The following is a 26,724-nucleotide window of genomic DNA, read 5'->3' as shown; positions in this document are numbered from 1 at the left end:
AGCTGGAAGACTCACTTCTTCACTTTTATTTATCTGCGCAGTTTAAGCAGATAAATAAAAATAAGCAAATAAATAAATTCCAATAACAAATTCCAACCACAAATAAGAAATCTAAGCTTAATTTTATTGTTGTATTAGTGAACAGAATACCAAAGTACAGTACATTGCAAAGGCAGTTTTTACAGCATTTACAAGGCCAAAGGCTACACCACTGTTGTGGAAGATTTATATATATATATGTATATGTAGCTACTCACTCTGCATGCACCTAAACTGTAACTTCATAAAAATACAATCTGATGAGTCTCAGCAAAGCCCCCCTTTTCACTATGTACATTTTCTTTCATTTAAAATAGTTTCTCTCTTTGTTCATAAACTTTACTATTACATTTTTATTGTACACAGAATTTGCACGCTTGGCAGGTTTAACAGATAAAATAAAATATTTTTTCTATAAATCTAGTCTGATAAAAGCACATTTTCTTTTGTTAACAATATAAATAATTTACCTATTTGCTAAAAGCTGCACAGTTAAAAGGTACAGTAAGATGTTTTGAGTAACAGATAACCCACACAAGAGTTTGTAGGATTGAGAGACATTACAGTAGATCTGCAGCATGTCAGAATTTTTTTAACATGAACCACTTGCAGTATACAAATCAGTCTTAATAATTCCATCTGTGATGGTCGTCAGACTTGAATTCACACACTCAAGCACACTCATAACACACCTACACCAACACACAAACCAAGTAATGAAGCCTCCCTTTTTCTGTGCTAACAGTGTTCATGTTTTCCAATGCTATGATATTCAAATACATAATTTCAGGAGACAGTAAATTTCTTCCACTTTAGTGAAGGATTGCACATTTTCCCTTGACAATTAAAACAACATAACTGAAAGAGAATAACTCAGCTTTGGTATTTCATTTCATTTTTCTTTAAATGTGAAAATTATGTACTTCAGTACACACAGGCTGCTTTGTGACATTTCTATTATTAGTGCAATAAAAGCTGTACTGTGTTTGCAACAGCAAAGTCACTCATCAGTCTAAAAACAACAGTACTGCTGCACATCTGAAGATTGGACTTCATGACATTCTGATGTACTTTAAGCAAGAAGAGGAAACAGCGGTTTGGTTATTCCCAAGAGAAAGTTCACCCTTGAGATGATAGAAGCTACCACAGACAACAGGTGACACTAGGCATGACATTGGGTGTTTTGTAGTTCTGGCTGTCAGAGTCATCAGAGAGTTGAGCCTGAAACCCTGGAGTCTGGGAGAAAAGCTGTGATGGTGCGGTAGCCCTGGGCTCTTCGGATCATGTCCCGAGTTTCTCCATTAAGTTCCATCAACTTGACAGAAATTTCTGTCAAGTCTTGTTTTGAACCCACCAGAGCAAAAGTTCCTGTCTGACCCAGAGTTTGATGTCTAAAGTAGATGTTCAGCAATGTTTGGACCTCATCCTCAGAGTGGCTACCAAAGATATCATTAGGCCACATTGTTCTGGAAGGAAATCATAAGTATTTGTTTTAATAAGTAACACATTTATCAAAAAACACTTTTAATAAACACTGAAACAAGAATTTTACTTTTCTCACCTGCACACACGAATGTAGTGAACAGCGGTTGGAAAGTCATTGTTCTTTAGACCTTCTAGGATGGCCTGCACTGCAGCCTCGGAGGAGCTAAAAACCGGCTCAGAGCAGGAACTCTCACAGGCAGCAATCTCATCATTTGCCACTGAAGCAGCTGCTAACCTCAGGTTGCTCTTCAACTCATTAAGCTCTTGGGACATGTTTGTCAGCTAAAAGTCGAGAGGGGTTTATGTTACTGAACAGGAACACAGATAAAAAAAAAAGTGTGTTTTATGCCTTCAAAAACTGAAGAGAAGCAAATGCAGATATACCTACCTCTGGAACAGAGCTTATTGCATGGACCTGTTCAGTCAGTTTGCAGTAGGACTGAAAAAGCAGCAACAACTGAAAGTGGAGTTTGTAGAGTCTTTGACAGAGCTCCAGTTGCTGAAAGTAATAGAAAATGATTATCAGAAAATAAGTCTTTAACTTCTTGTTTCCTCCTTTTTAAAATGTCTGCACAACCGCAATTGAAGACTTAAAAAAGTATCCTTTTGCTGAAAATGACAATACAATAAATACAATGTTGTTTTGTTTTAAATCGGAAAGTAGAGACAAGCCTTTTCCAACTTACAGCCAGAAATTCCATTTGCTATCAAGCAAGCATGTTATGGGGTAGAAAAGAAGTAAGAAGTAAGGAAAACACACAGAGAGAATGAAATTCATGCAAATGGTCATTATTTACAACATAGAGTGGGTGAGAAGTATAGAACAGGTCTAACTGGTGTCATTTTATTGACATGCACAGAGGAAGAAAGTTAGGGTAGATGTTTGTGCAAATTAGAATTATGAAGAGGGCTTATAGTTTCCATGAACTATTAAATACAAAATAAATAAATAAATAAAAACACGTTTTTAAAAAAGAAAAAGAAAAGCCAAGCATGTTCTGCATGTTAATCAGCACTCACTTAAGTGACAAATTCATACATTTTAACAGCAAAACTTTCTATTTTGCTGTTAACCATCTTCAGTTATGAAGCCTGATTAAATTGCAACATAAGAGAGCTCACTCCCATGCCCAGAAGAACTGAAAATCAACACAATGCACACTGGATATGAAATATTAAATGTGACGTGCATCAACTTAAGTTTGTCAAAAACTTAAAGTGCAAGAGAATTAGAGGTAACACTCACAGAGCTACAGTATCACACAGTAATCCCAATGCAGAAAGTACAGTATGAAAGATCAGATGAAATGGAATCCTTCATATGTTCAGTTCAGTTTTTGTTAAATGTACATAATCAACAATTATTTTGGTTGTACACTGGCTTAATGCAGTATCTAAGCCAAAGTAAATACTAACCCACTGCTTTACTTTATCCCACTGTTGATATGATAGCATGAGATGCTCAAATAAATATATTTATAATAATTATTATTACCTTTTCCTCATGCTCCAGTGGTTGACACGTTATCACCGAACCCCCAGCACTCTTGGGAAAAGCAGCTTTACAGTTGCTCAACCACTGTGTAAAACAGAGGTCAATTTAAATAATTCAGCAACAACATACAGGTGACATCTAGAGTGACAAGCACACGATAAGAACCACTTACTGTGAGAACTGCCTCCTTTCTGTTGTTGTAAGTATCAAAATATTCTTGAAGTTCCAACACACTAAATTTCATCTTTTCAAGGAGTCCATAAGACATGATCTGGAAAAATACCAATTTGTCATTAAATTTGTTGAAATACACTGGAAGTCGCTAAATGTCAGGCAACTTACTGTGTCTGCATCAATAAAAAGTGTTGGGCACTCTGAACATGATGTCAGCATCTGAGAAGACCTCAAAAACTTTGATCCTAGTCCTCTCAGGCCATCACCAAGGTAAGTGACGGCATCACATGTCAAAGAACAAAATTTGGTTTGGATATTCTGCAAAACATAAAAAACATGCTGTCTGTAACACCACTAGAATCCCGCCTACATAATTTAAGGCACTAGTGCATCCTTCATTAATTCAATTTTTCTGAAATGTTGCCCTGTCAGCTTTGGTCAGTGAAGTGAACAACAACCGGTTAATGGATCTCAGGAGATTTTCAAGCTGAGAGCATCTACGGAGTGACCCTAATTTTCAATTAAGCAGTCCTCTTCTGAAAGGTCAGTTTGCCTTATAGCTAATCCTGTTAACCTTTCGGTTTAATTATACAATTTGACATCTCATACTACACGTCGCGCTGATGTCTTTTGGGATTAGGCTGGCTGCAGGGTCAAGCTATAATACCTGAAAAAGTGAGGAAAACACATGAAAAGTGTAGACGGCACAGGATCCATCTGAGTCAGACACAAGCTGGTTGATGTGGCTTCGCCAAGCCTCTTCTGCATCATCGCACACATTTGGCTGGAAAGCCGCAAGGATGGCAGAGAAGAAAGGTGACGGTGGTGGTGAAGAACGCGACTCCGGCATGTCATCTCGCTCTTCCTCAGCAAGACTGAATGGATATGGCCACATCTTAGGAGAAGTGCATTTTTCATGACACTTTATTTATAGCTAAATATGTAAATGTTGCAATAGGTACCTTGGTAAGCAGCCTTCAAGATCTAGTTTTCCTTTGTAATCATTGTTAGTTATATCCATTGTCAAACTGTCACCACAGTGATACTCAGGGGGCAGCTCAGTGATGGAAAGAGAAATGTCCTCCTCATGGACAATGTTGTCATCATCTTCTTGTGACATCTCATGCTGAAAGAAAGCAGAAGAGACAGTTGACAACTGGAAATATTAATGTAATTAATTACAAAACAAATACTGAAGCAGCATGCATGAAATGTATTCCCTCTGTTATTTTTAGTTATTAAACAGTAACACTAACCTTGCCATGGGACCCTATGGACACTCCTTGTGGTGTTTTCTTTTATTTGGTCAATTTAGTGTGCAAAAATTATGCCAATTCAATGGATAAAAAATTTGAACTTAGCCAGCATCGTGGCTCTGCACACTCAGAGATTGAAACAGGCAATGTGTAAACCTTTTCTGACCTTCCACATGCTGAGAGATTTTAGTTTTGCTTACAGCCACCCACACAGAAGCAATAGGCATACACATTGCCTTAAATAGACAGATACAGAAAGAAAGAAATGTTTTTTGTTTCTACTGCTGGCTACAACCCCTCACATCCCCAGACAAACTGCCACAATTAAAGTTAGACAAGAAATAGCCCGGAGCCCAAAGCTTTAGATCACCTGCTTGTCAATTTTAGTTGTTTTTTTATGATTTTGCATGCAACTACTGAAATATCAAGAAAAGGTCACTCATGCTCTACTCTAAAGAAAGGAAATGTAGAAAAGTCACAGTGTTGCAAAATAACACCTATGATTGCCTTAACCCAAAGCACATTTAACATTCAATACACGAGAAAACAGAACAGCTCCTATTTAGCAAAATTAGTAAAGAACTCTATTATAGAACTACGATAGGAATTAGTAGTTCCCAGAATCTCAGACACTCTGAAGCCCTTATTCACCCGGTGCTTCGAGTCCTCTGGTTGTTGGACCTCGAAACTTGGATTTTTGGTGCTCAGAGGAGTCGAATCTGCTGAAGTGGTATCGCAGAAGGGAGAGGGAGAGTCAATGCTACTCATCTCTGCAGTTGGAGAGAGGCTGACAGTCTGAAAAAGAGACAAAGAAACATTTAATAGAATCTTTAAAATAAACGGCACTGAACTAAAAACAGCAAAATCGTCTGAAACTGTATCACCGACAGTAGTGGAGTTTCTTAAAACTCAAAAGCAAGAGGTGAAGATGATAGCTGTGTTGACCCACAGGTTTCAGTCTGCTACGGCAACTTTAGCAACCTTTAGCTAATGCTGAATGGCTCTTTCTGTCATGGAATAACAGAAAGGTAATGGAACAAGACAGAATGTGACAGAAAGGCCCATTATATTTTCAGACTTGAAAATCTGGCCCTAAGCTTGACACTAGAGGAAAAGTCTTAATCTGAGAGAGAAAGACATTTTTTAAACCCTATACAGCTTGGCACAGAGAGTGGCACAATAGAAAAAAACTCTTGAATTGTTAAGATATAAAGAGTTTGTCCTTGAAATCCCTTTTACTTGTTACAGTTGGTTTTAACTGTTATTTGAGGTTTTACCTTCATTGTGATTTTCAATTATTATAACACAAATGAATAAACTTACAAGCTGTGAGTGGGAGAGTGTCTGGCTGGTGGTCAGGGAATCCTCCTCAGATGACTCGTCTGAATCTTCATGAGCGAGCTTGCTGAGGCTGGGCATGCTGCTGGACATCTGACTTTCCTCCAAAGGCTGCAGGTCATTTCGGTCCAGACTGTCCATAGAGCGTCTACGCACACCCCAGTTGAAGTTGTCCATAGTCTCTCCCTGCAACAGTAAACATCTGTTAGATACCGAGTACCAAGTAGCACAGCATAATCTTTTCTTCAACACAAACTTCATAAACATACTTCACACCAACATTTACACAACCATGCAGTGCTGGTTCTGGGAGGGGACAGTTTATGGGAGAGTTTTTTCCCTTCAAAGCTAAAAAAGGAAGGAACAGCGGTGCTCAATGCAGTAAGCCCTCCTTAACATGGTCACAATTCAAATATTAACAGGCTTTAATTGCTTTGGTCTTTTTAAAAAAAAAAAAATACAGAGTGATTTTCAAGCGTGACTCCATGGATGCTAGCCAACTCTCACGTTCCACCAAAGCTCCACATCAACAGACAAAACAAGCATATCCAACTACGATTAGTTTAAAACCTGTCACAGTAAAGGCTCTGACTTTGACATTTCTTGCCCATATTAATCATTTAGGTTTTTTCGATCGAGTTTCCTGAAAATATGGTGTTAGTGAAGCCTAAAAACCACACTAAGTACATTTCAGAGTCTCAAGAAGTAACAACAGCTTTTTCTTACATCCTTGGCAAATAATACAGTTTAAATGTTTACAATTAGCAAAGGTAATTTACTGTTTGGATTTCAGTGTGATGGAGGGTTAAACCTGAGCAGAATTTCTTCCACTGAGTCTCTAGATGGAGCCAACACTCCATGATATGAACAACTGTGGCTTGCTTTAGAAAATCATATGATGTTGACCAGATAGCCATATAACTATAGAAAATTATGATTAAATGTATTCACTTTATGTCAATCATATGATAAAAAAATATTAATAAACATTATGATAACTTATGGAATAACAATTAAAACCCATCAGTTTTTTCTGTCACTTAATGTTACAGCTTGATAAGTCTGTCAACTTACATAGTGCCAGCTTTGCTTCCTGACTTCACATAGTCAAGACTTTAACATTAAAAATCTTTTCCGGGCTTACTGACTGAAGCACTTAAAATGTGTTTGTACAAAGCGCACAGTTCCTTTCACACACACTCACATTACCAATATGTCTGCAGCAGGCCTGTTGTTTCAGCCTGAATTCTGCAATTGACCTCTCTGTATTTTCCTAATATCACAGTTTTGTCTTTCCTTGTAAGATTAGTTGCTCTTTTGCTAGTAGACCTGTCAATGTTTCTGATTGGGCCAGATGCTGCCAACACCATCCCTTTTGTGTAAACACACTTGTAGCTAGACTGGAAAGCCCTGGTTTGAGTTATTGAGTTGATAACCACAGTCACATAACCACTTAGGCTGAGTGCCAGTGTGAGATCAAGTACTGGTAAATCTGGTAAAACGGGCTTTAAGATACCCTATATTTCAATAGCAACTACTAGACCATGATGATAAGCCTGGTGAGAGAACTAAGAATAACATGCTGTGTTTCCAATACTCTACTCTCTAATACAGGGACATTGCAGAATCAGTTTTGTAACTAACACAACATGCATGCACACTTTCTACTCTTTGCCGTCAGTCGACTAAAATATCTGCACAAGCAAATTGTCATTCATAGAACACAGCAAATAAAAATGTAACACAACTAAACTTACCTGTAGCTCCTAGATAGCACAGATAGAAAAAAAACACAGAAAAAGAAACCCTGTTACACAGAGCAGGCAGACTTGACCCAACACAGTACTGCTCCTCAGTGGAAAATCCTCATTACAGTCTTTATAAGGTTTTCTTACTGCTCTTGTTTTACATCTACTTTAACATCTAAAGTATAAGTAATTATTCTACCAAGCATCCCATGACTCACCTCTCCATCCTCAAGCTCAACATCCAGGAAGTCAAAGTCTCTAAAGACTCTGAACTGCTGCTCTGAGGTGGTGTCATCTGTGTTTTCTGGTTCCCGAGTCCCGTCATCAGAGGATACCTGGCTAGGCTGGTGCTCCATAAGATCCAGCTCCCCACAACTTGAGAAAATCACCTATACCGAACAATGAACAAAGAAAAACAAAAAAAAGGCAAAATTGTTATTTTTTTTTAAAATCCATGATTAAAAAAAGTTCAGAGTGCTGAATTTCCCAACGGACAACATAAAGTATATCTTACTGAAGGATTTTTTGTGAGCCCCACTTCTTGTCCCAGCAGAGACAACACATTCACCAGTTTTTCCCGTGTTCTTTTCTGCAGAGGGAAAGAGAACACCCAAATATTGTGAATAAATCCCTTTAATTTGATCCACATTATAGTTTTTTGTGAACATTTGACTTTTGTATCTGTTTGAGTATCCTACCATTTTAAAATTTAGTCTCATATTTGCCTGGCATCAACATGCATTTCCCCTTATTTGGATATACAATGGGATTTAAATTTTGGGAATAAACAGGATGAAGACGTCTCAAACACAGCATGTGCATCAAATACATCCTGCGTTGTGATTGTCTTGCATAATGAAATACAATTACATGCAATGTCTTCATTTGTCAAATCCTAACAGTTTTACACATTGACCCCTTGGGAATAAGTTTTCACCTGAGAAGATTGAGGCCTTTTCCAGCTGACTGGCACCAACACGTTGTTTAAAGTGGATCCAGAGGAGGTAGAGGAGGTGCTGTGGGTCACTGCTGTTGTCATGCTCTTCACATCCTGGCCTGGAGTGCGTCGGAGATCATCAAAACGACGACCAATCACTGGCGTCTGAAAGAATCGACACAAACAAACAATTGTGAGGACAAAATTAAAATGAGCAAAAGCAGGAAGAAGAGAAAGTCTTTCTCTGCTTAGTCAATCCATTACTCAGGCTCCTTGACAGCTCCTGCTTCGTCTAGGCTCACAGTTCCAAAATGACTGTAAAGCAATCAACACGTCAAGATAGGCTGATTGCTTTTTTACAAGTGGTCACAGCTTTTATTCCACTTGACATTCAAGAAAAAAACCCAAACCCAAAACATCAACTTTCTCGGTTTTATACTCAATCTTAAAATGTCCGAATATCATAACAACTATCACTGGTGTGCCCAGTATGTCTAAAGTTTAAAGCCACCCTGTTGGCTGCTCACTACAACTCCCTGACTCACATACAAAGACGGCAGCAAAAAGCTGACATCATTTCCTGCCATTCATGAACTACACAAACAGCTCCCTGTTCGGTTCCCACACATACGCCGCTCTCCTTGTATCTTTTACATCGCTTTCCAGCTCTGCACTGCTTGACTAATTGTGTTTACCTTTCACGCTTTCAAGCTAATCTCACAGGGTTTGGTCGAAAAGAAATATCACCATTAAGGAAGGGGAAGAAATGTTTCCTTTCCAAAGACCTTTAAAAGATTCCACACAACCTCAACAAGTACCACACCCTGGAAAATACAGGGAAATATACAGGGGCGAGCATACATTTCAAGGATTAACCTTTCTTTTCACAAGAACAACAAGGACTTTCACACAGTGAAAAGAAAGTCAAAGAAATGGCCTCTAACCTGAGATATGTCAAAGTGGAAATCCAGCGTTTTCCCAGGCAAGGCCTTGGAAGAGCGGTCCCAGACACGGCTGATGTCCTCGTAGGAGAGGTCACTTTGTGGAAATGAAGGCTGTGCCAAACTGGCCGATCGAGAAACCACCAGCTTGAGTATATTCTGTGCTTCTCTCCAATGAACAGTCTACAGCAAAAACAGAAACACACACAACTTCACCTGTATGTGCAGACAAAGAGCAACACAAGATGTAAAAACACAGTTTTCATGTAGTTTTATTTATAGTTACAGAGGTACTAAAGGGAAATGGATGCCATATGAGAATAAGCAGAGGCTTGGCCCATAGCAGAACAGCAGACTGTTTATAGATTGGGTGTGTCCACAAATTTACAGCGCTGACATAAGACAGCTTTTTCCTTTTTTTTCACATGAGCACTAAGAAAAAGAGCAAGGAATACAAGACTCTTACGCAGAGCTCTCAGCTAAAGATTTGAACTGAGCACATGCGCATGCAAAGTATATGTTAGTGAGTTTCTACAAAATTGTCAACTTATTCTATTTTTAAAATATGTTCGATGGCACATAAAGTCACTGCATATTCAAACTAATACATTCCCGATAAAAAAGGACCATTTGAACTCACCTGGACAAATTTCTCTATTGTCTTGAGCACCTCTATGTTGAAGGGTTTGGCTTGAATTACACTCAAGTCCATGTGGCTCAGGAGGCTGTAGATAATTTGCAAAAGGGTCTGCTGCATACTTGGGAGACCTTTCTCCAACAGCTATTACAACAACAAAAGAAAAGAAAAGAGAAAACTCACTTTACATAGTACTTTTAACACACTGTAATTGTGACTTAGCACCTTTCAGCTGTACACACCTCTGCCATATAAGTGACCAGACTCAGGGTGATATCCGAGAAAGCTTCGTGAAGATATCGACACACCACATTGACCCAAGAGAAGCAGTCTCGTGTGTAGGAGTGGGTTTTATACAGAGCCATGACATGAGCAAGGTTGGAAAGCTTGGCGTTGTTCTCCTCAAGGCATACCTACAAACACAAAGGTGTGTTAGTTTAAGATGTGAAATTTGTGAAATGAAAAAAAGGGATAAAAATGGCAAACCTGTGCGATCCTCTCAGCAACCTCCTGACAGAACTGTGTGGGGCCATCAAAGTTCTGTACCAGATGAGGGAGCAGGCAGAGAACATTCAAAGGAAAACCTAGTAGACAAAAAACCCCCCCGAAAAACAAAACAAATGACATTAATATAAAATTTAGGAAAAAAGTCACAAAGCATGTGTCTTTGTACAAGTACAAAAAATATAAATATATAAATGTAAAGTTTATCCGTCCACTGTTTACTTTTAAAACCACTTATTTATTGATTCCTACATTATACCTATGGCTTGTGATGTGTCCACAACAGGCACTCGCGACACAGGAGTCAGTTGGCATAAGAGATGAAGCGTGAGATCGGTTGTAGACATGGAGGTGAAACCCTTTAAAAGGAGCTGCTGCAGCCCAGTGAAGGTGCTCCATTTTAGCTGATTATGCAGCTTCTCCAGCTTCTCTCTGTTTTCCTGTTTGTCCAGTGACATGTTGGCCAGCAGCTTATTCAACAGTCTTAAAGACATCTGATACTCAAACTCAAAGTCTGACTCCATCAGTGACACTGCCACCCAGAAGATGGTGGCTAGCAGGTTGCTGGGGTGGTTGATGCTTGTTGGGTCAGTCACACTGTCTCTAGATGAGGATGAGCTGCGAACCTTAGCTAACAGAGCTTGCTGTTCAGAGGCTTGGATACGGTCCAGTGTGGCACTGCGTGGTGGATCAGACCACCGGTCTGCCTCTCCAAACTTCTTGGGAACAGAGGAGCTCCTTTGATGTCTGCTCCTTTCTTCTCTCCTGAGATTGAGCTGCCCTGTGCTCTTCCTGTTAGATAGCAGCTTGAAACTGGTGAGGAATTCTGGGGATGAGGCTCTGTGATGATAGCATGGAGAAATAATTTAAAGTCACTACATATTTGGGCAGAAATACCATCTTTGAACATAAATTCATGTAGAGGAGACACAAACCTTGTCAAAATAGCCATGAGATCACTGTTTTTGAGACACTCAGCCAAGTTATCCACCACTGACTCCAGCGTGAGTAATATTTCCATCACATAGCCCTGGCAGAAAAAAAAGACACACATAGATTTTTAGACTGTATTTTGATAATACAATTTAATAATTTAACATACAATAGTATAATTTTCTACACGGACGACCAACATTTGACACCATAAATGATGCAAACAAGAAATCCCCACATAAAAACTGGCACCATTCAAGTATACACATGGCGCTCTGACCTGCACTTCTTCTCCATGTTCACCGATGACTTCCACCAGCCTTGAGAGAAGGTCAGACACAGCGTGGGCAGATATTGGCTGGCGAAGGGCTCGAAACACCTGAAAGGAGCGGCCAGCGTAGTGACGCGATGAGCTACACAAGGCTGTCTGCAGCGCTATGTCGCTAAGCTGCTGTTCCAGATGGAAATCTGACAAAGACACAGACAGAAATGTGTAAATGAAAGTCATTCAGTTACACATAATGTTTAAGAGATAATCAAATTAAAGAAAATGAAAGAATTACTGTTACGGGCATACAGAATTACCTGACTTGGACTCTTTGAACACAGATACCACATATCGCAGAAAATTCGTCAGCTGCCCAGTGCTTTTTGAAATTTGGTTCTTTGGTGAAATGTCTTCATGGCACCACAGAGGTCCATATGCTCTATAAAACAATCATTTTTAGTTACTGAAAACAAACTATATTCTGAATCATTCAAATTAACAGTGCCAAGTCCAGCATAAGGTGCCTGTCAATTAATACAATCCTAAATATTTTTTAATTAGTTTTGTAAGATGACAGTTTTAATTTAAATTTACAGTGTGTTCAATTAATCGTGGGAAATGCCAGTCATATTTAAATCTCAGATCTAAGCTATGCTTATAAGAAATTGCATTATCCAGCAGCCCCACTAGGTGGGAACCAAAAACCAGAAATATAAGAAGTTTATCACCATATCAAGCCCATAACTAGCAATATTTTAATACATGCAGCCATACATTTTTTTCTGTTTGCAAAACTACAGTGTAAAAACTCATGCATTTGCTGAGTGACTCTAACGGAAGAATTTCAAATCTGTGTCCATACCTTGTGGTTAAAAACTCAATTAGCTTGTTGGTTTTGTCATTCATTTTATTGGAGGCCACCAGGTCTTCCACCTCCTGTGAAATCTCTGGCAGGTTGCTGCTGCTGCCCCCCAAACTTAAACTGGATGACGTAGACGAAGAACTCAAACCCGAGTCTGGCCCGGGGGATGCCTGACACTCCCGCAGGAAGTCAAAACCTCCTGAACACATCACAGAAACAGGTGTGTGATTACAAACAAGTTACAGTGGTATATATTTTATGAATGTTTGATTTCATATACCTAACTGCAACTTTAAGCTACAGGTGGATTTAGCCAGTGCAAGAAGAAGAGATGCTGTTGTGAGCACATGACTTGTGCTAAAACATTTTCATGGATGTAGATCCAGTAGTTCCTATTATTATTGCTGCAAAGCTAACCACTCTTTTGTTATAAACAAAAAGCCAAACCTTTGTGTAAGAAACCACATATTACACATGAACATAACACGCATATAAAAGAAAGTTGTATAAAGCATGTTTACTTTCGCTTTTAAACTATTGTTATAGCATTTTTTTTATTGCTAATAAAATACATTTTTATTGGATATACATTTTCTTTTTTCACATGGTCAAATGGACAACAAATACTTTCAAAATGTGAAGACATTTGCAAAACATTTTATCAGCTAAGAGAGGAGCTAAAGCCAGCCATGCAAGCTTTAGCAGATGGCCCCAATTTGGGAAAGTGGATAAAAATAGCAGAATGGAATGCTTTAATCAAGACCTTTGATGTGCTCTGGGCTCCATATTGCTTTTGGCACAGCATCCAAATATTTTCTCTCAAGATAAGAACCTTATCTATTGTCTGAAAGGAATGCTAGCCATTCCTTCCTAATGTTCGAGTTTATATTAGCCAAAGACAAGATCCGCATGTCAAAGGGCCAGCTGCTCAGTCAACCTCATCTAGGTCTACTTTAACCATTCAGTGAAGAGTGAATGTATTTATACTTGAAAAGGGCAGATGCTTACCTGAAGGCAAGTACTCCATCTGAATGCTTGGTTTGCAGGTGAGGGTCTTGGTACCATTGATCTCACGTGTCTGCAATAAGACCGCTGCAATAGTGTGGAAGTTGTTGTCGCATGACAATGCGATGAGCAGGTGGAGAAGAAGTCGTTTACTGTGTTCAAACACCTCTGGACGAAAGTGATCCATGCCTTGAATAAAAACAACATAATTGGACAAATAAGTCTATTTTACGGTCAATTCAATTTAAATTTCAGCTACTCCTTATGGTCATCTGGGACGAAGTAACACAGTAAGATCAAAACCTTACAATATTACAGAGAGAACATTAGGGATTCTCTCTGAGTTGCACTTTTCACTCAACTCTACAGTGCATCATTAGATATGTAATCATTATACTACAGCTGTTAAAGAGAAGACTGATTGTACTGTGAATTTACCCAAAAACAGTGAATGTAGCAGCAAAGGTAGGTGCATGGTCCAATCCTCGGTCACACTGTGGTCCACGACCATCTCTGTCATGAAGATGACCGCTATGTTACACCTATAATAAGCAAACATTCACACTATTAACCCTCTGAGTGAAACACCATTTCATATCCTAAGAAAATCAATTTCTTAAGATAGATTTAAATAAAAACTTTTTTGTGGTGGATACAGATGAATACTATTACAGTAAATTCATTTAGAAACAACATAGCAGGTTATAGCAGCTAACCTGTGCAGTGGTCCCCTGGGAGTAATGGTCTCTGGTAAAAAGTCCACTAGTGGAGCCCAACATCCTCCAGTCAGAGGCATGGGCAGAGGATGGGGCTGGTTGGTCTCAATAACAGCCACAAGCCAGTCAGCATAGGGTGGCAAAGGTTCACCTGTATGGTTTAAGAGCCCATTGTTCATGATGTAAATACACAAAAAAGAACTTCAGTTTTGAAATATAGTTGTCATAACTAATTTCCAGGATTCTTTTAATAATCGTCAGATTATGTTTAGCCACATTTATCTCTAGAACCATTACAGGCTAAGAGGGTTTAACAAAGCTGTTTTTGGGTCACTAGCAGCAGTGTGGGGGCCCTAGGCTCAACTCCTTGTATTTTAGTGCCAATTATCACAGAGTCTCTTAAAAAGCCCCAGGCCACTTTGCACTGCTCATAAATTATCACTGGAATATGGCTGATTACCAATGTACCCTCCAACCAGGCTGTATATTCTATACTCATCAAAACCATTACAATCACATTTTCTTTCTTAGGTGCTTGGTACAGAAAAATACTCACTCTTATCTTCATCATAAGATCCTCCCGAGCTGTTGCTGTAGCGCGATTCCAGACGATTATGTGCTCGTATTATATGAGTAAGCCTGAAGTCACAGAAAAAGATTTTTTGATAATAGGGTAGGGTGTTGATAACACTGCGTTAAATCAATCACACAATTAAAGACATTTTTGCCCACTGCACCTCTCCTCATTCTCCTTTAAAGTCTTGGTATCATCTGTATCAGTGAAGCTTTCTTGGCCTGCAACAACAGTATTGCTGCTTGATGTGGTGCCTAGAAATTAATCAGAAATCAAGTGAGGCTAAACTCCAACACTGCTTCACATGCACAATTTGGATCTTTCCCAGAAGGGAATTTTAATGGTGGTTTACAAAAAACAAAAAACAAAAAATATATATGTGCAAGCTTTTTCAAAAGATGTACCTGAAGCAGCTGCAGAAGCCTTGCTTGTGGCTGTAAATCGATAAAAAGGAGGGCTATCACAGTGTTGCACCACAGGATTCACAGGATCAGTCTGCTGTAACTCAAATATCAGTTCCTCCATGGTTTGGATTGTGTTGTTTCGGCATAGATAGATCACCACCTTCTTGATCTGAATAAATACACCAACACATTTCTGTGAGAAACTGTAAGGATACAAAACCGCTCCCAAAAAACAAAGTTACATAACATTACAAACAGGGCTTGATATCTTACATATGGGAGAAGGGCAGTGTCACTGCTGACACCACATAAGCTGATGAGAAACTGCAGTGTGGTTCTCAGATTGTTGCTCCATTTGTCATTGCTGATTAAAGCATTCCAGGCATTTTCCATTTCTGGTCCAGGTAGATCATCTCCATACTGGGAAGGCAGGGGGTTAAAAAAAGAACATATTCCATGTCAGCTACGTTTATCTCAGATTACCTACGCCTCTTTTGATAAAATCATATTTCCCAAGCATGCGGTTACCTTGGCGGTCATAAACATGAGATTATTGAGAACCATAGATGTAGCTTGTAAGGAGCCCCAGCCAGTGCCTTTTAGTGGGTGTGATGAACCTGCGCTGGTTAATTGGCTAGAAGAGTTGTAACTTGAGGAGCATGGTGAGAACATTGGGAGCAGCAGGCCGCTATCAACCAGCTCTATGTTACCAAGCCAGGGCAGGAGGTAGGTTAGCATGATCTGCCTCCCATTGGTATGAGTGGTGGGGAACCTCTGGCTAACCTCTGGAACAAGCAGAAGGAAGGCAATACAGTGGTCACTGTGGTTTTTTCATTTTATAGGAAACTCAAACACATGCTGTACATTCAGTTTCACCATAATTGGCAGTTTGATCCTGATCCGCATATGCATTAAACTTAAACAGGGGTTGCCCCTAAGTCAAGTTAGGCTCTCTGTGTGTCTGTGGTTAGCAGAAGTGGCCATAAAAAGAGGTCTGCTTCTCTGGGGGATGAGCCAGTAGTATTTAGAAAGAAACCGAGAGAAGATGACAAGCCTGTGAAAAGCTGAACTACAGTAAACTACATTACTATTACAAGCATCAACATCTACCTGAGAATAGAGGAAGTGTGAGCTCAGGGTACATCTTTGCCAGCTGGCAGGAGAGCTGAGGTAGGGAAACACTGTACAAAGGTGGCAGTGGACCATGTGTGCCATAGAGGATACTGTTTGGCTTTTGCTCTGCGATCTTCTTAGAGTATGCAAACAACTTAGCTTCAAGAATCTGTTAAATGGAAGAGGGAGAATGTGTCCTTTAAGCTGGAACCACAGAAAACTGCATAAAAGAGCTCAGCAAACTGAGGTTTCTCACCTGCATTAGCTGCATTGAAATCTCATAGATTTCTCTGTTGGTGTCTGACGCCTTAAAGAGCACCAGATTTAGCAGCGTTACTATGTCACTTGGGTAGGTTTTGCTTGTGAAGAAACAGAGAAAAATGAGTATGAATCACTTATTTAGTGTTATCAAAGTAAGAGGCTCATGTTGCAAGATTTAACATCCACATTATGGTGTTGTTCCTAAAATGTAATTATTGCTGTTTTAGCAACACAACTTACTAAGCACGTTGTTTTAATGACTGGAAAAATAGGAAATACTTAATACTTAACCCACACATGCCCTTTAAAACTCTGTAAAAATATTATAACTGTTTCAGAACATATGCAAAATGGGTGTGTTATGCAGCAAACAAGCGTTAGTATTGCCGAAAAAAACGTACCAAAAACGTACCAACATATGATGTTTGTGAAACAGCCTATTTTTCACCCATACTATAATCCTTTCTCGATACTTAATTGAGTAGTTTAAGTGTTTAGATTGTAGCAGAAGAAGTTAAAGAAGAAGATAAAGATGAATGATAGTCCTGGAGCAACTCTGACAATAATGTTGTATGAACAACACAGTGATATCAAATACATCATTTCATGCATGTTTCAATTTCTGAGATAAAGCAAGTGAAGAATTTCAGTGCAATAGTGAGTTGTTAGTTTGAGACTTTGGCTAATTTACTTACTAAAATGGACCGTAATGCTAAATGAGAGAATTCAGTGTCAGTCCAAATTAGCCAAAGTAAATGCACTTCAAAAACCTATACAGATAAACTAATGAAGACCCAATAAAAAAAAATCACTGAAAATGCAAAATTCATCTGAGATTTTGTACCTGCAGCCACAGACTGTAGCGATGGCTTTGAAGCACCCCGAGGCGACCTGCTTTGAGCCTGTGTAGCAACGATCCACAGCCCAGTTGAATAGGTTGACCTGGTCAACATTGAGTTCCAGCAACAAGATGACAACTTCACAGCCAAGCTGATGGACCTGAGCCAGGAGCAAACACCAACACAGACTTTTTTAGATTTAATTTCTTCTTTTTTCCCCTCCCTTGTACTCCACACTTTGTATCAGTCATCAGTAAATGATTTAAGGTCTCAGTGTAGCATGGTTCTAGGAGCTCTACAAAGAAGTTGATAAATGACCAGTTAATGCAACTCCTCAAACCACATAATAAATTGTGCTAAGGAAAAATATCTAAAATAAACATGCAGGTGCTTTATCTTGTATCATAAATGGGAATAAAGTCAAAATCAGTTTATCCTGAAAGAAAACTGCCCTTCTCCAGCAAGATAATGCTGAGCAGTTGGCAAGCACTAGTGCTGGCTTTTTATAACGCAAGCTTCAGAAAGCTATCCGAGGGGCTTCCTGGGTCAGCTCCTTGTTTAAATGCACCACAGTGGTAAAGTATTGGCTACAGACCCGCTGATCCTGGCAGGCTAGTATATTATCCAGCCACTTGTAGAGGTATCCGTCTGGAGAGAGGCCAACGTTATCAAACACAGGCCCACAGCACAGCACAGCAGACATAGCCTGTGAGAACATCAGCCAAGAATGCTCACATGTTAATGGTTTAAACAACCAAGACAAGACAACCCTATTCACTCTGCCACTGTTCTACCAACAACTCTTTCTTTTTATCTAGAAATGCGACATAACATTTAATCTCAATGTGGTCATTCAACACAGCTGAATACTAAACAATCAGATTCTTCTTACTTATTCTGAATTTGTGACTTAGTCATTTACTTAGAGTCTAATTATGATTACCTTTAGGGCACAATACTGATATCTTGTGATCTGATGATTTCTGTCGCTGTAGCGATCCAGAGGAGTGAACATGATGCTGAAAGGCCCAGCCCACTGGCTGAAGAGGATGAAGAGGTGATGCCGCAGGCTCTGCTGTGGAAACAGGAAGCGTCTGTGGTGCACTGGGTTGGAGGTGGAGGTGGAGGGGATGAAAGAGCTTGTTATAGGTTTGCTCATTAAAAAAGTCTAGAGCCAGCAAAAATTATCCCGGCATCTTAAGCCCATCACAACTAAATAAAAGTGCATTTTCCCAATCTGATAATAGGTTCTTGATGTCCCCTGACAGACTATTAGCCATTCAGTGGGGACTTGTGAATGCTTGGCAACTCATGAGTCATCACCTGCCCTTTCCTGCACTGTCTTTAAGTAGAACTATTCTTGGATCCACTCCCCTTGGGCTACATCCAAATCAAGATCAATGTCAAGACTCTGGTCTTTCATGCAGTGTTCTAATGGCAGCCTAATGGAAACCTATTATACAATTCACTTTTCGCAAATGGACAGATGGATTACACCAGGTACTCATAAAAAGGAATACAGAACTTTCACATTTTCTGCTAAGTAATTTATCAGTCTGACCTATAGAGCAGTGACTGGTCTGACAAGAAAGGACTTTAAATTTAAGCTAGTTGCAGTAGTACCTGGTACGCATTGGATGAGGTTGGCCACCATGGCACTGAAGTGAGCTCGGATGTCCTTAAGGATCTCTGCATCTTTATCATTCTCAGCTTCCAGAAGCATCCGGGTCAGATCCACATATTCCAGGAAGAGAGCCCCCAGGGCGAGTGTGTCACGTTCCAATGCTCCATTTGTACTGTGGCATGAAAAAAAAACCCCACAGAGACACCCGGTTCAGAGACATCACCAAGAAAATATTATGCAATAATGACATATTCACTTCTGTTTAAATACCTATAAACTGTAGCACTAATGGCAATTATTTGTATCAAAAACTCACTTGCATGAAACTGGGGGAGCCGTCTCTGTAATTAAGTACCTTTTTGCGATTCAGTCTTTTTTTGGGCTAACAGTGTCAACTGATACTATCACACTAACCTATCACTGATGACACCAGCATCAGCCAGGAGCTCAAATATCCTCAGCAGTTGAAGTCTCAGCAGGTCTCGTCGTTCACGCCGCTTCTTGTTCTGTAAAACATAATTAGAACATCTTTACAACCAGATTGTCTGTAAAAATAAAATGTTCTAAACTATATGAACTCTTTAGCAAATACTACATTATAGTCTAACATAGCTATAAATTCTCTCTGATTGTGCATATTTTGCATATATTATTAATTGAGTCATATATACCTCAGGTCTTCTCTCTAATGCCTCTTTCATAAGGGGATGCAGCTCCTCCACAAGCTCTCTGTGTGCATTAAAAACATAAACTCGTGATATAAATGTAAAATACAAAATGAAGTTCAGTAGCAAAAATTAAACTGCAGAATGACATTTTTCAAAAACAATTAAAAAAGCTATTAAATCTGACCTCTAGGAAACAATTTAGAAACAGCTATGTGAGGCATCAAAGTATTATTCAACTCTAATCCTCTGCTCATCTGCACTTTAAAAGCCACACAAATGCACTACCTTTAATTATTGAAAAACTATTAGATTGCACTCTCAGTTTTTCACAGGTTAATTAAAAAAAAAAAAGACAAAACAGAACTGAAGATGTTTTGTGGCAATATTTAATCCATAAAGAAAATCACAAAAAAAGCATCACAGGAAAAAAAAGGAAAGTTTGTTTGCTTAGTTAAGCAGTAAATGATTAGCACCTAATATATAGACCTTTGATATACCTGAACACAAGAAAATTGGTGCGACCAAAGCCCAGAACTAATGACTCTGTCAACTCGATGCTCTCTGCCCTCATCAGTGGAACCAACTGCTTCAGAAGCCAAGCCACAGATGGGCTCCCGATAACCTGAAACATCAAACACCAACTGCTCAGTCAGACACATAAAATCTGCCACGACCACTAATTACTTAGAGCTGCATTGATATAAGTGTCTGTACACTTAAGAACACATTGACTTCATGCTCTATTCATGTGAAATAGCTGCTGTAATTTGATGCTTTGAGTTTTAAAGTCAACAAGCTCAGTATGAACACCTGATCCTGGAGAGACAAAGCGCAGAGGGAATTAATAAGGCCAGAGGACAGGGAGGCATGTACCTTGTTATCGAGGTTGACACTGCTGTCGGGTGTAGGAGCTGTGATCTCAGGTGTCGATGCTCTCAGATGGCCGGGGCTCATGATACTGGGCTTGGCCACTCCAAAGCAAAGGATCAGGTAGTTTCTCCATAGGGTTATATAGTTATCTCCACTGCCAGAGGTACTGGTCTTCTTTGCGTACACTGGATTACTGGTAAGGAAAAGGAAATATTATTAGATCCTTTATAATCTCACATTCTTTCAGTGGGGAATTTTGACTTTAAGCTCAATGAAGAACTGGAATATGGGGGCAGAAACAGAAAAGGGAAGATTAAATAGGGATGTGCAGAAAATAAAAATACAGAAGTGTTTCATGTTCCCTCCTGACCACACTGTAGTCTGAAAGGGCACTTACTTTGGGTCTACCAGGGGCATGAGCATCTGCATCCGAGTGAAGGCATAAGGCCAGGCGTAGCTGAGAGCTGTGGGGCAGTGCTTGGGAAGGTTGTCCTGTCGGAGGAGGCTGTATATGCACAGCACCCAGGGGTCCTTGACAGACTGAGCAAAGATCCACACATGTGAGGGGCTCCTAATATCATAATGACTGTTGACAAGCAATGCATTCCACTCCACGAGCCACTGCAGGTCCACGTGGTGACCAGCTGGCAGGGTGACCTGCAAACAAGCAGGTGACAGAGCAGGGTCAGAGGTCAGGGACATGCCTGAAATATATCTTAAAGCACTGCTTCTTTCTGACTGTCGACCAATGTGTAAAACTAATTTATTACAGTGTGAATAAGGCAGTAATTAGGACAACAAGACAAATACATACTATATTTAGAAAAGCTTTTTTATGTTGCATATGTTGCATGCCACTCTCATTATACTCAGAAAAATGCTTATAGCTGAAATGACAGCTGGCCAGAAGTTGCTCAGCTGTTTATTTAATTTTACATGATAATTAATGAACCTGGCTTCTGTTTTCTGCTTACTTACAAGATTATTTGCTAAACCAGATTTTACATGGGGTTAAAAATCTTGTTTTTATATTTTTATGTCAGTCAGATAGAAGCTAAAGCTCCACCAACACTTCGGTTTGTGGCTTTCATCGGGGTCATCTTAAAACATATTACAAACAGCATTTTCAAGTCGCCTGGGTAAGAGTAGAAAAAATACTAAACAACCAATAATATACATTTACACATCTGACAATGGGGCACCAACAAGAATGAACTGGATCACGTTTTACGGCGACTCACTGTCCCTGGCAACAGAGAGTGCTCAGTGGAAAATGAAGGTGGTAACTTCCACAGCATTAGGCTGAAAAAGTGCAACCAAGTTTTGCCCTGCCCAATGATGAAAAAATTCCCTCAATCCTGAAAGGTCTGCCTGACTGTCCTTTCATTACAGTTAGCCAATAAATGTGGTTTTTTTATACTGCCAGTGTTGCTGGAGCTTTAAGTTCACAGATCCTATCATCTTCTCCATACAGCTTGAGGTTGTCCCTGAAAACTCATCTCTGAAAGTCGAGCCATGTGAAATGAACACAGTGACGAAAGACAAATATTAGGAAAATGAAACACGAAGCAAATAAACAGAAACATCTCGAGGTTTACTTTGGAGCGGTGCCACAAACTGGAGGTACAAACAACTTACTGTGTCAGAGACTGCAGCGTTGACAAAGCTATCCAATATACCGGGGCTGAGCTGATCCATGATCTCTATCATTGGTTTATCATCATCCTATAGTTGGCAAAGCATACATTTTTAACCTGTACATAAAATATCTTTCTTATATTATGTTTCCTCAGCGTTCCTTCTGTGTTTTACCTCACACTGTCCAATAGTCACGAACAGACTGCGTATCTCTTTTAGGATAGCAATGGCGAGTCTGCGGGTGCTCAGCTGGCAGGAGCAGAGCAGGACGACCGCTAGTCCCTCCACAGCATGCAGCACAGTGGAGTGTGGACCTCGTTCTGAAGGCGTCTTGAGACTTGAGTTGGTCTGCGGCAGCTGTGATAAAATAAAGAAAAGCTGATTACCCAGTAGTAATATCACAATACTAAACTAGTTTATTTCTATTTCTAAAATGGGCAGTTAGTAAAAGACAACTGTGTATACCTCAGTGGTGTGCATTTTAGAGGTGTCAGACGTCTTTCCTGGTGCAGCCATGGTGAGTTTCCACTGAGTGAGGAGCTGCAGCAGTAATTTAAGGGATGTATCTAACAATCCCTGGTGGGTGTCTTGGACCTCACGCAACAGGAAGTTGGTAAATCCAAACAGGACGTCATCACGCCAGTCGGAGAAATCCAGCAGCAGACTTTGCAAGGAATTCTGTGCTATGAGTCGAAGCTCATCATCCATGTGGATTGTCAGTCTGACAAAGACAAAATAAACCAAACAAAAATAATGATAAATGAAGAATAACTTTTATGCAGATGAATGACAGGTCCTCTATGTATTGTTTCATATCAGGTTACTCACCGAGACAGGAGGTCTATGAGTTCTGGCTTAGACATCCCATCAGGCAGGATGCGAGGAATGGCAGCGACACATGTCCTGAACAAGTCGATCTTAGGTTTTCTCTCACCTCTGAAAAGGTCGCATTTCAGTTATGTTAAAAAGTCTTGTTTTCTGTGTCAAAGTGTAAATTGATCAAGTATTGAGAACAAGAGCGTTAAGTTAATGATGAGTCCAGTCCAGTCCAGTCAGCTGGGATGTGTGCAAACTTACGTGATCATGTCCTCAGGCTCTTTGTTCAACATCTGAGCATTGGTCATCATCATGCATCGGCCCACCTCCTTGTCCAGGTGTCTGAGAATGTTGTCAATAGCCTTTCGGACGTGAAAATAATACTGAGACATACCTGGGAACATGAGAGAGGAAAACCTATTGAACTACTTTAGCTCACTGGAATATTTTTAATTGAATTCCTATAATTTAAAATGCAGAAGCATGACATTTTCAGAATTCGTGACCATGGTCTGCCTCTCTCACCAATGACTTTGGCCTCTTCATCTGTTAGTGTCTTGCTCAGATATGTCTTCTTTACTCGGAGTGTGTTCCCAGAGGGCAAAGTGCAACCAGTGTTAGGCATGGGAGGCTCACCGTCCTTCTGCTGCAGTTTATCGGCTACAACCAGGAATGCTCTCAGACCAATATTCATTCTCTAAACATGACAGAAGGGTCACCTGTTAGTTATCAGTTTCCAGCATCCCATTACCAGTCTTGCAGGACCTTTACAAATGAAATTGACTGCTATACAAACGTGTACCTCAGGATTAAGACTAAAGGCTTTTGCAGGTTTCCCAACACACAGAAGGTCAAAGATAATCTCTTTCATGGCATAATCCAGTCTTTCCTGCAGAAAAATGAACATAAAATACAAATCAGTTATAAATAACCTGATTATTCTATTACGAATGGCATCTGCTAACAGTCATACAGTACAGTACAGCACACAAGTGTATTCACCTGGGCGATAAACTGGATGATTTTCACAAAGATATTGAGGGGCATGTCTCTTGGTACCACACTGCGGGATCCTTTGGGGAAAAGTGTTGTTACAATGGTGTTGAGTCGACTGAGAAATGAGACAAAGAAAGCAAGTTAATAAAAGACTTTGTGCAAACATTTAACAAATTAGACAGATCATTTTAAGACATGTTTATTTTGGGCTTGATCAGCACCCAAATATCTGTCTGGACCCATCTGGAATTCCTCAAGTGGGCTTTAGCTTGTACGTAATAACATCTGCAAACAGCTGATAACCCTGCAGGCAACTGTTACTGGAAATCTTGTATTGGTTTGAGCCTAAATCTGTCTAAATCAGTTCTAAAAATATAAAAAAAACCCACAAAATGTTTTTAAAAACATTTTTTTAATCTTCCCTAAATCCGCCACTTCATCATGTTCAGAATTTGTTTTGTAATAAAATATAAAATAGGATATTTCTACGATAACAGTTATTTACTGACACTTAAAAAGAAAAGAAATGTAAATGCAAACAGTAAAGGATTTTTACCCTTGTGTCGCAGTGTTGCTCTCACACTTGATTCTGATCATGTAAACCCACAACAGTCTATAGAGGGACTCCAGTGCAACACGAGCCATTTTTGGGTCTCTACTCTGTAATGAAATAAGGTTGATCGAAGAAGTCAATGATAGATCCATCTTGAAGAAAAATAATCAGTGTAATATTGCTCACAATATCAAGTAAAAAATGTAGTTCACGCAATTATTTTTGACAATTAAAGCTGTAATATTTGGACTGACTGAGACGCAGCATCCTTTAAATAACAAATGCAGTTTTACAACTGTTAGTTACTAAGTTACATTACCTTCAGATTTGAGAGGCAGTTGTTAAGGAAGATGTGCCATCTGTTAAGGAAGAACTGTTTCTGGCTGACACACAGCAGGCACGTCACCAAAGGGTAAAATGCCTGAACAGAAGACACAAAGTGCAGCCTTGTTACAACAAATTCTCTCTTTTTTTAATTTGTAAGTTATTGACTTACAACTAAAACACTGGGATTTTCTGCATATTATATTCAAACTTGCCTATTAAGTTGTCAATTTGTGGAATAATGCATTATCTCTGAGCAACCTTTGCATAAGTGCATCTTAAACCAGCTTCCTTTTGAAGACATAATGTGGTTCCCTCTTTTTTAAAAAATGTTTTTTGCTGATGGTGCATCATTCATAAAATATAGCTTTCAGCCATTATCGTTGCCTCAGGAGAAAGTAGATGGCTGTTGTCTTTCCAGATCCATGTGAACTACCATGGTGAAATGTTTTATTGAAGACACTTAGAGGAGAAGAGACTTTAAATATGCTTACACATACTGCAGTGCTTTTAATGTGTTTTTTTAATGCTATGAAACAGCAGCCTGTCTTCCCTCATAAATGTTTTCTATTGTAGACACTAAAAAACTAAAAAAAACACACACAAAAGTGACCTTGAAAATTCACAGGCATCCAGGGAATCTGAGCATGTAACTGAAGATGTACAAAAGAGACAGGTCCAACAATCAGTGTCACTTTGTTTTGAACTAACCAGTGAGTGCTTCTTCCTGGAGGACAAGTCCAGGGTTGTGTCGTACAAGCTGTCCACAAAATTCCTCAGGCATGGTACGTTCACCTCGTTCTTCACAGCCTAAGACAAGATTACACATCACAGTATGGCACAAAAAGACAAAAACGTCTCCCCCTGAGTGATCTTCTATATATAGTGTAAAACATTTCCAATGCAGAGCCTAAAACTAATGCTATTTTGTGTGTGTTTAAAGTTATTGCTAATTTGCAACTATCACCTTTATTTGGGTTTTTACATACTGTAAATAGTACTTTCATAAGATATGCAGTGTTCACTATACACTATAGATACACTGCTACAATGAAATACACATAACAACTGGGTATTGCACACAAGAATCAGATGAGGAAGAAACTTACTGCTGCCACGGGAACCAGAATCTCAACAAAGAGGCCAGCTAAAGCATGCTTAATGTCCTTGTCTTTGACTTCCAGGAAATACTGGGCACACTCCTGTGAAAGAGAAAAAATAGTGTAAGCTGCATGAAAAAGCCAATGGGAAGCACAGTTAAAATAAAACATCAAATCTTAACAGTTCTCAGAATTTAATTCATAGTTTCTACCCAACAGAAACATTAGTATAGAAGAGTTTAATACGGCAGAGGATGAGTACAGAAGAAGTACAATATTCATATATATTCAGTTTATAATGTATTGAGGCAGAAATATTATTCAGTTACTAAAGCTATTATACCTGCATAAACTGAAAAGAGGCTTCAAAATCCTCAACGGGATACATCTTAATTCGGAAGAACTTGACCCCCATGATGAGGCTAATGGTACTCTGGACCACATAAGGATTGTGCTCTTTTTGCCGCAGCTCCTTTAGCTCAGTCATAAACTTCTTCTTCACAGCAGGAAACCTGAGAATAAAAATAGCTAAATGAGGCTCTATATTAAGACATGCTTGCACAGCTCAGTCAGACAAATCCCAAGTCAGCACTTCCATAAAGAAGC

The 26,724-nt window shown here is 39.4% G+C and overlaps 1 protein-coding gene across 6 annotated transcripts in view; it reads right to left on the bottom strand.

The window, feature by feature from the left end:
* Positions 1–105: 105 nt before the first annotated feature.
* frya (furry homolog a (Drosophila)) overlaps positions 106–26,724 on the bottom strand; it is a 46,530-nt gene continuing 19,911 nt past the window's right edge. For 4 of the 6 annotated variants that reach the window (XM_085243928.1, XM_085243930.1, XM_085243925.1 and 1 more), the window contains exons 8-62: positions 26,462–26,630; positions 26,128–26,220; positions 25,730–25,828; positions 25,014–25,115; positions 24,698–24,801; positions 24,148–24,256; positions 23,948–24,034; positions 23,671–23,842; positions 23,407–23,539; positions 23,158–23,265; positions 22,795–23,050; positions 22,504–22,686; positions 22,330–22,416; positions 21,089–21,348; positions 20,695–20,884; positions 20,319–20,443; positions 19,825–19,882; positions 19,568–19,659; positions 19,153–19,325; positions 18,473–18,633; positions 18,125–18,235; positions 17,535–17,689; positions 16,686–16,788; positions 16,427–16,598; positions 15,845–16,101; positions 15,590–15,736; positions 15,317–15,485; positions 15,076–15,166; positions 14,895–14,977; positions 14,339–14,489; positions 14,061–14,164; positions 13,626–13,811; positions 12,618–12,816; positions 12,073–12,194; positions 11,768–11,955; positions 11,490–11,584; positions 10,814–11,394; positions 10,537–10,634; positions 10,293–10,463; positions 10,054–10,194; positions 9,417–9,596; positions 8,473–8,637; positions 8,050–8,124; positions 7,754–7,924; positions 5,773–5,973; positions 5,101–5,244; positions 4,156–4,319; positions 3,861–4,068; positions 3,362–3,511; positions 3,192–3,290; positions 3,020–3,103; positions 2,211–2,228; positions 1,913–2,023; positions 1,601–1,806; positions 106–1,505 (exon numbers count right to left, since the gene is read on the bottom strand). In XM_085243928.1, coding sequence (XP_085100054.1) covers positions 1,247–1,505; positions 1,601–1,806; positions 1,913–2,023; positions 2,211–2,228; positions 3,020–3,103; positions 3,192–3,290; positions 3,362–3,511; positions 3,861–4,068; positions 4,156–4,319; positions 5,101–5,244; positions 5,773–5,973; positions 7,754–7,924; positions 8,050–8,124; positions 8,473–8,637; positions 9,417–9,596; positions 10,054–10,194; positions 10,293–10,463; positions 10,537–10,634; positions 10,814–11,394; positions 11,490–11,584; positions 11,768–11,955; positions 12,073–12,194; positions 12,618–12,816; positions 13,626–13,811; positions 14,061–14,164; positions 14,339–14,489; positions 14,895–14,977; positions 15,076–15,166; positions 15,317–15,485; positions 15,590–15,736; positions 15,845–16,101; positions 16,427–16,598; positions 16,686–16,788; positions 17,535–17,689; positions 18,125–18,235; positions 18,473–18,633; positions 19,153–19,325; positions 19,568–19,659; positions 19,825–19,882; positions 20,319–20,443; positions 20,695–20,884; positions 21,089–21,348; positions 22,330–22,416; positions 22,504–22,686; positions 22,795–23,050; positions 23,158–23,265; positions 23,407–23,539; positions 23,671–23,842; positions 23,948–24,034; positions 24,148–24,256; positions 24,698–24,801; positions 25,014–25,115; positions 25,730–25,828; positions 26,128–26,220; positions 26,462–26,630 — 8,320 coding nt within the window. In that variant the 3' untranslated portion in view covers positions 106–1,246. The other 2 variants (XM_085243927.1, XM_085243929.1) reach the window with 2 other exon arrangements.

The sequence above is a fragment of the Mchenga conophoros genome, linkage group LG14 (assembly GCF_057382185.1).
Source record: "Mchenga conophoros isolate Kocher_MC1m ecotype Shallow Benthic linkage group LG14, M_conophoros_male_GT1.1, whole genome shotgun sequence".
Taxonomy (NCBI): domain Eukaryota; kingdom Metazoa; phylum Chordata; class Actinopteri; order Cichliformes; family Cichlidae; genus Mchenga; species Mchenga conophoros.
Note: the sequence above shows the minus strand (reverse complement) of the source record. Positions and strands in the feature narration are given on the sequence as shown.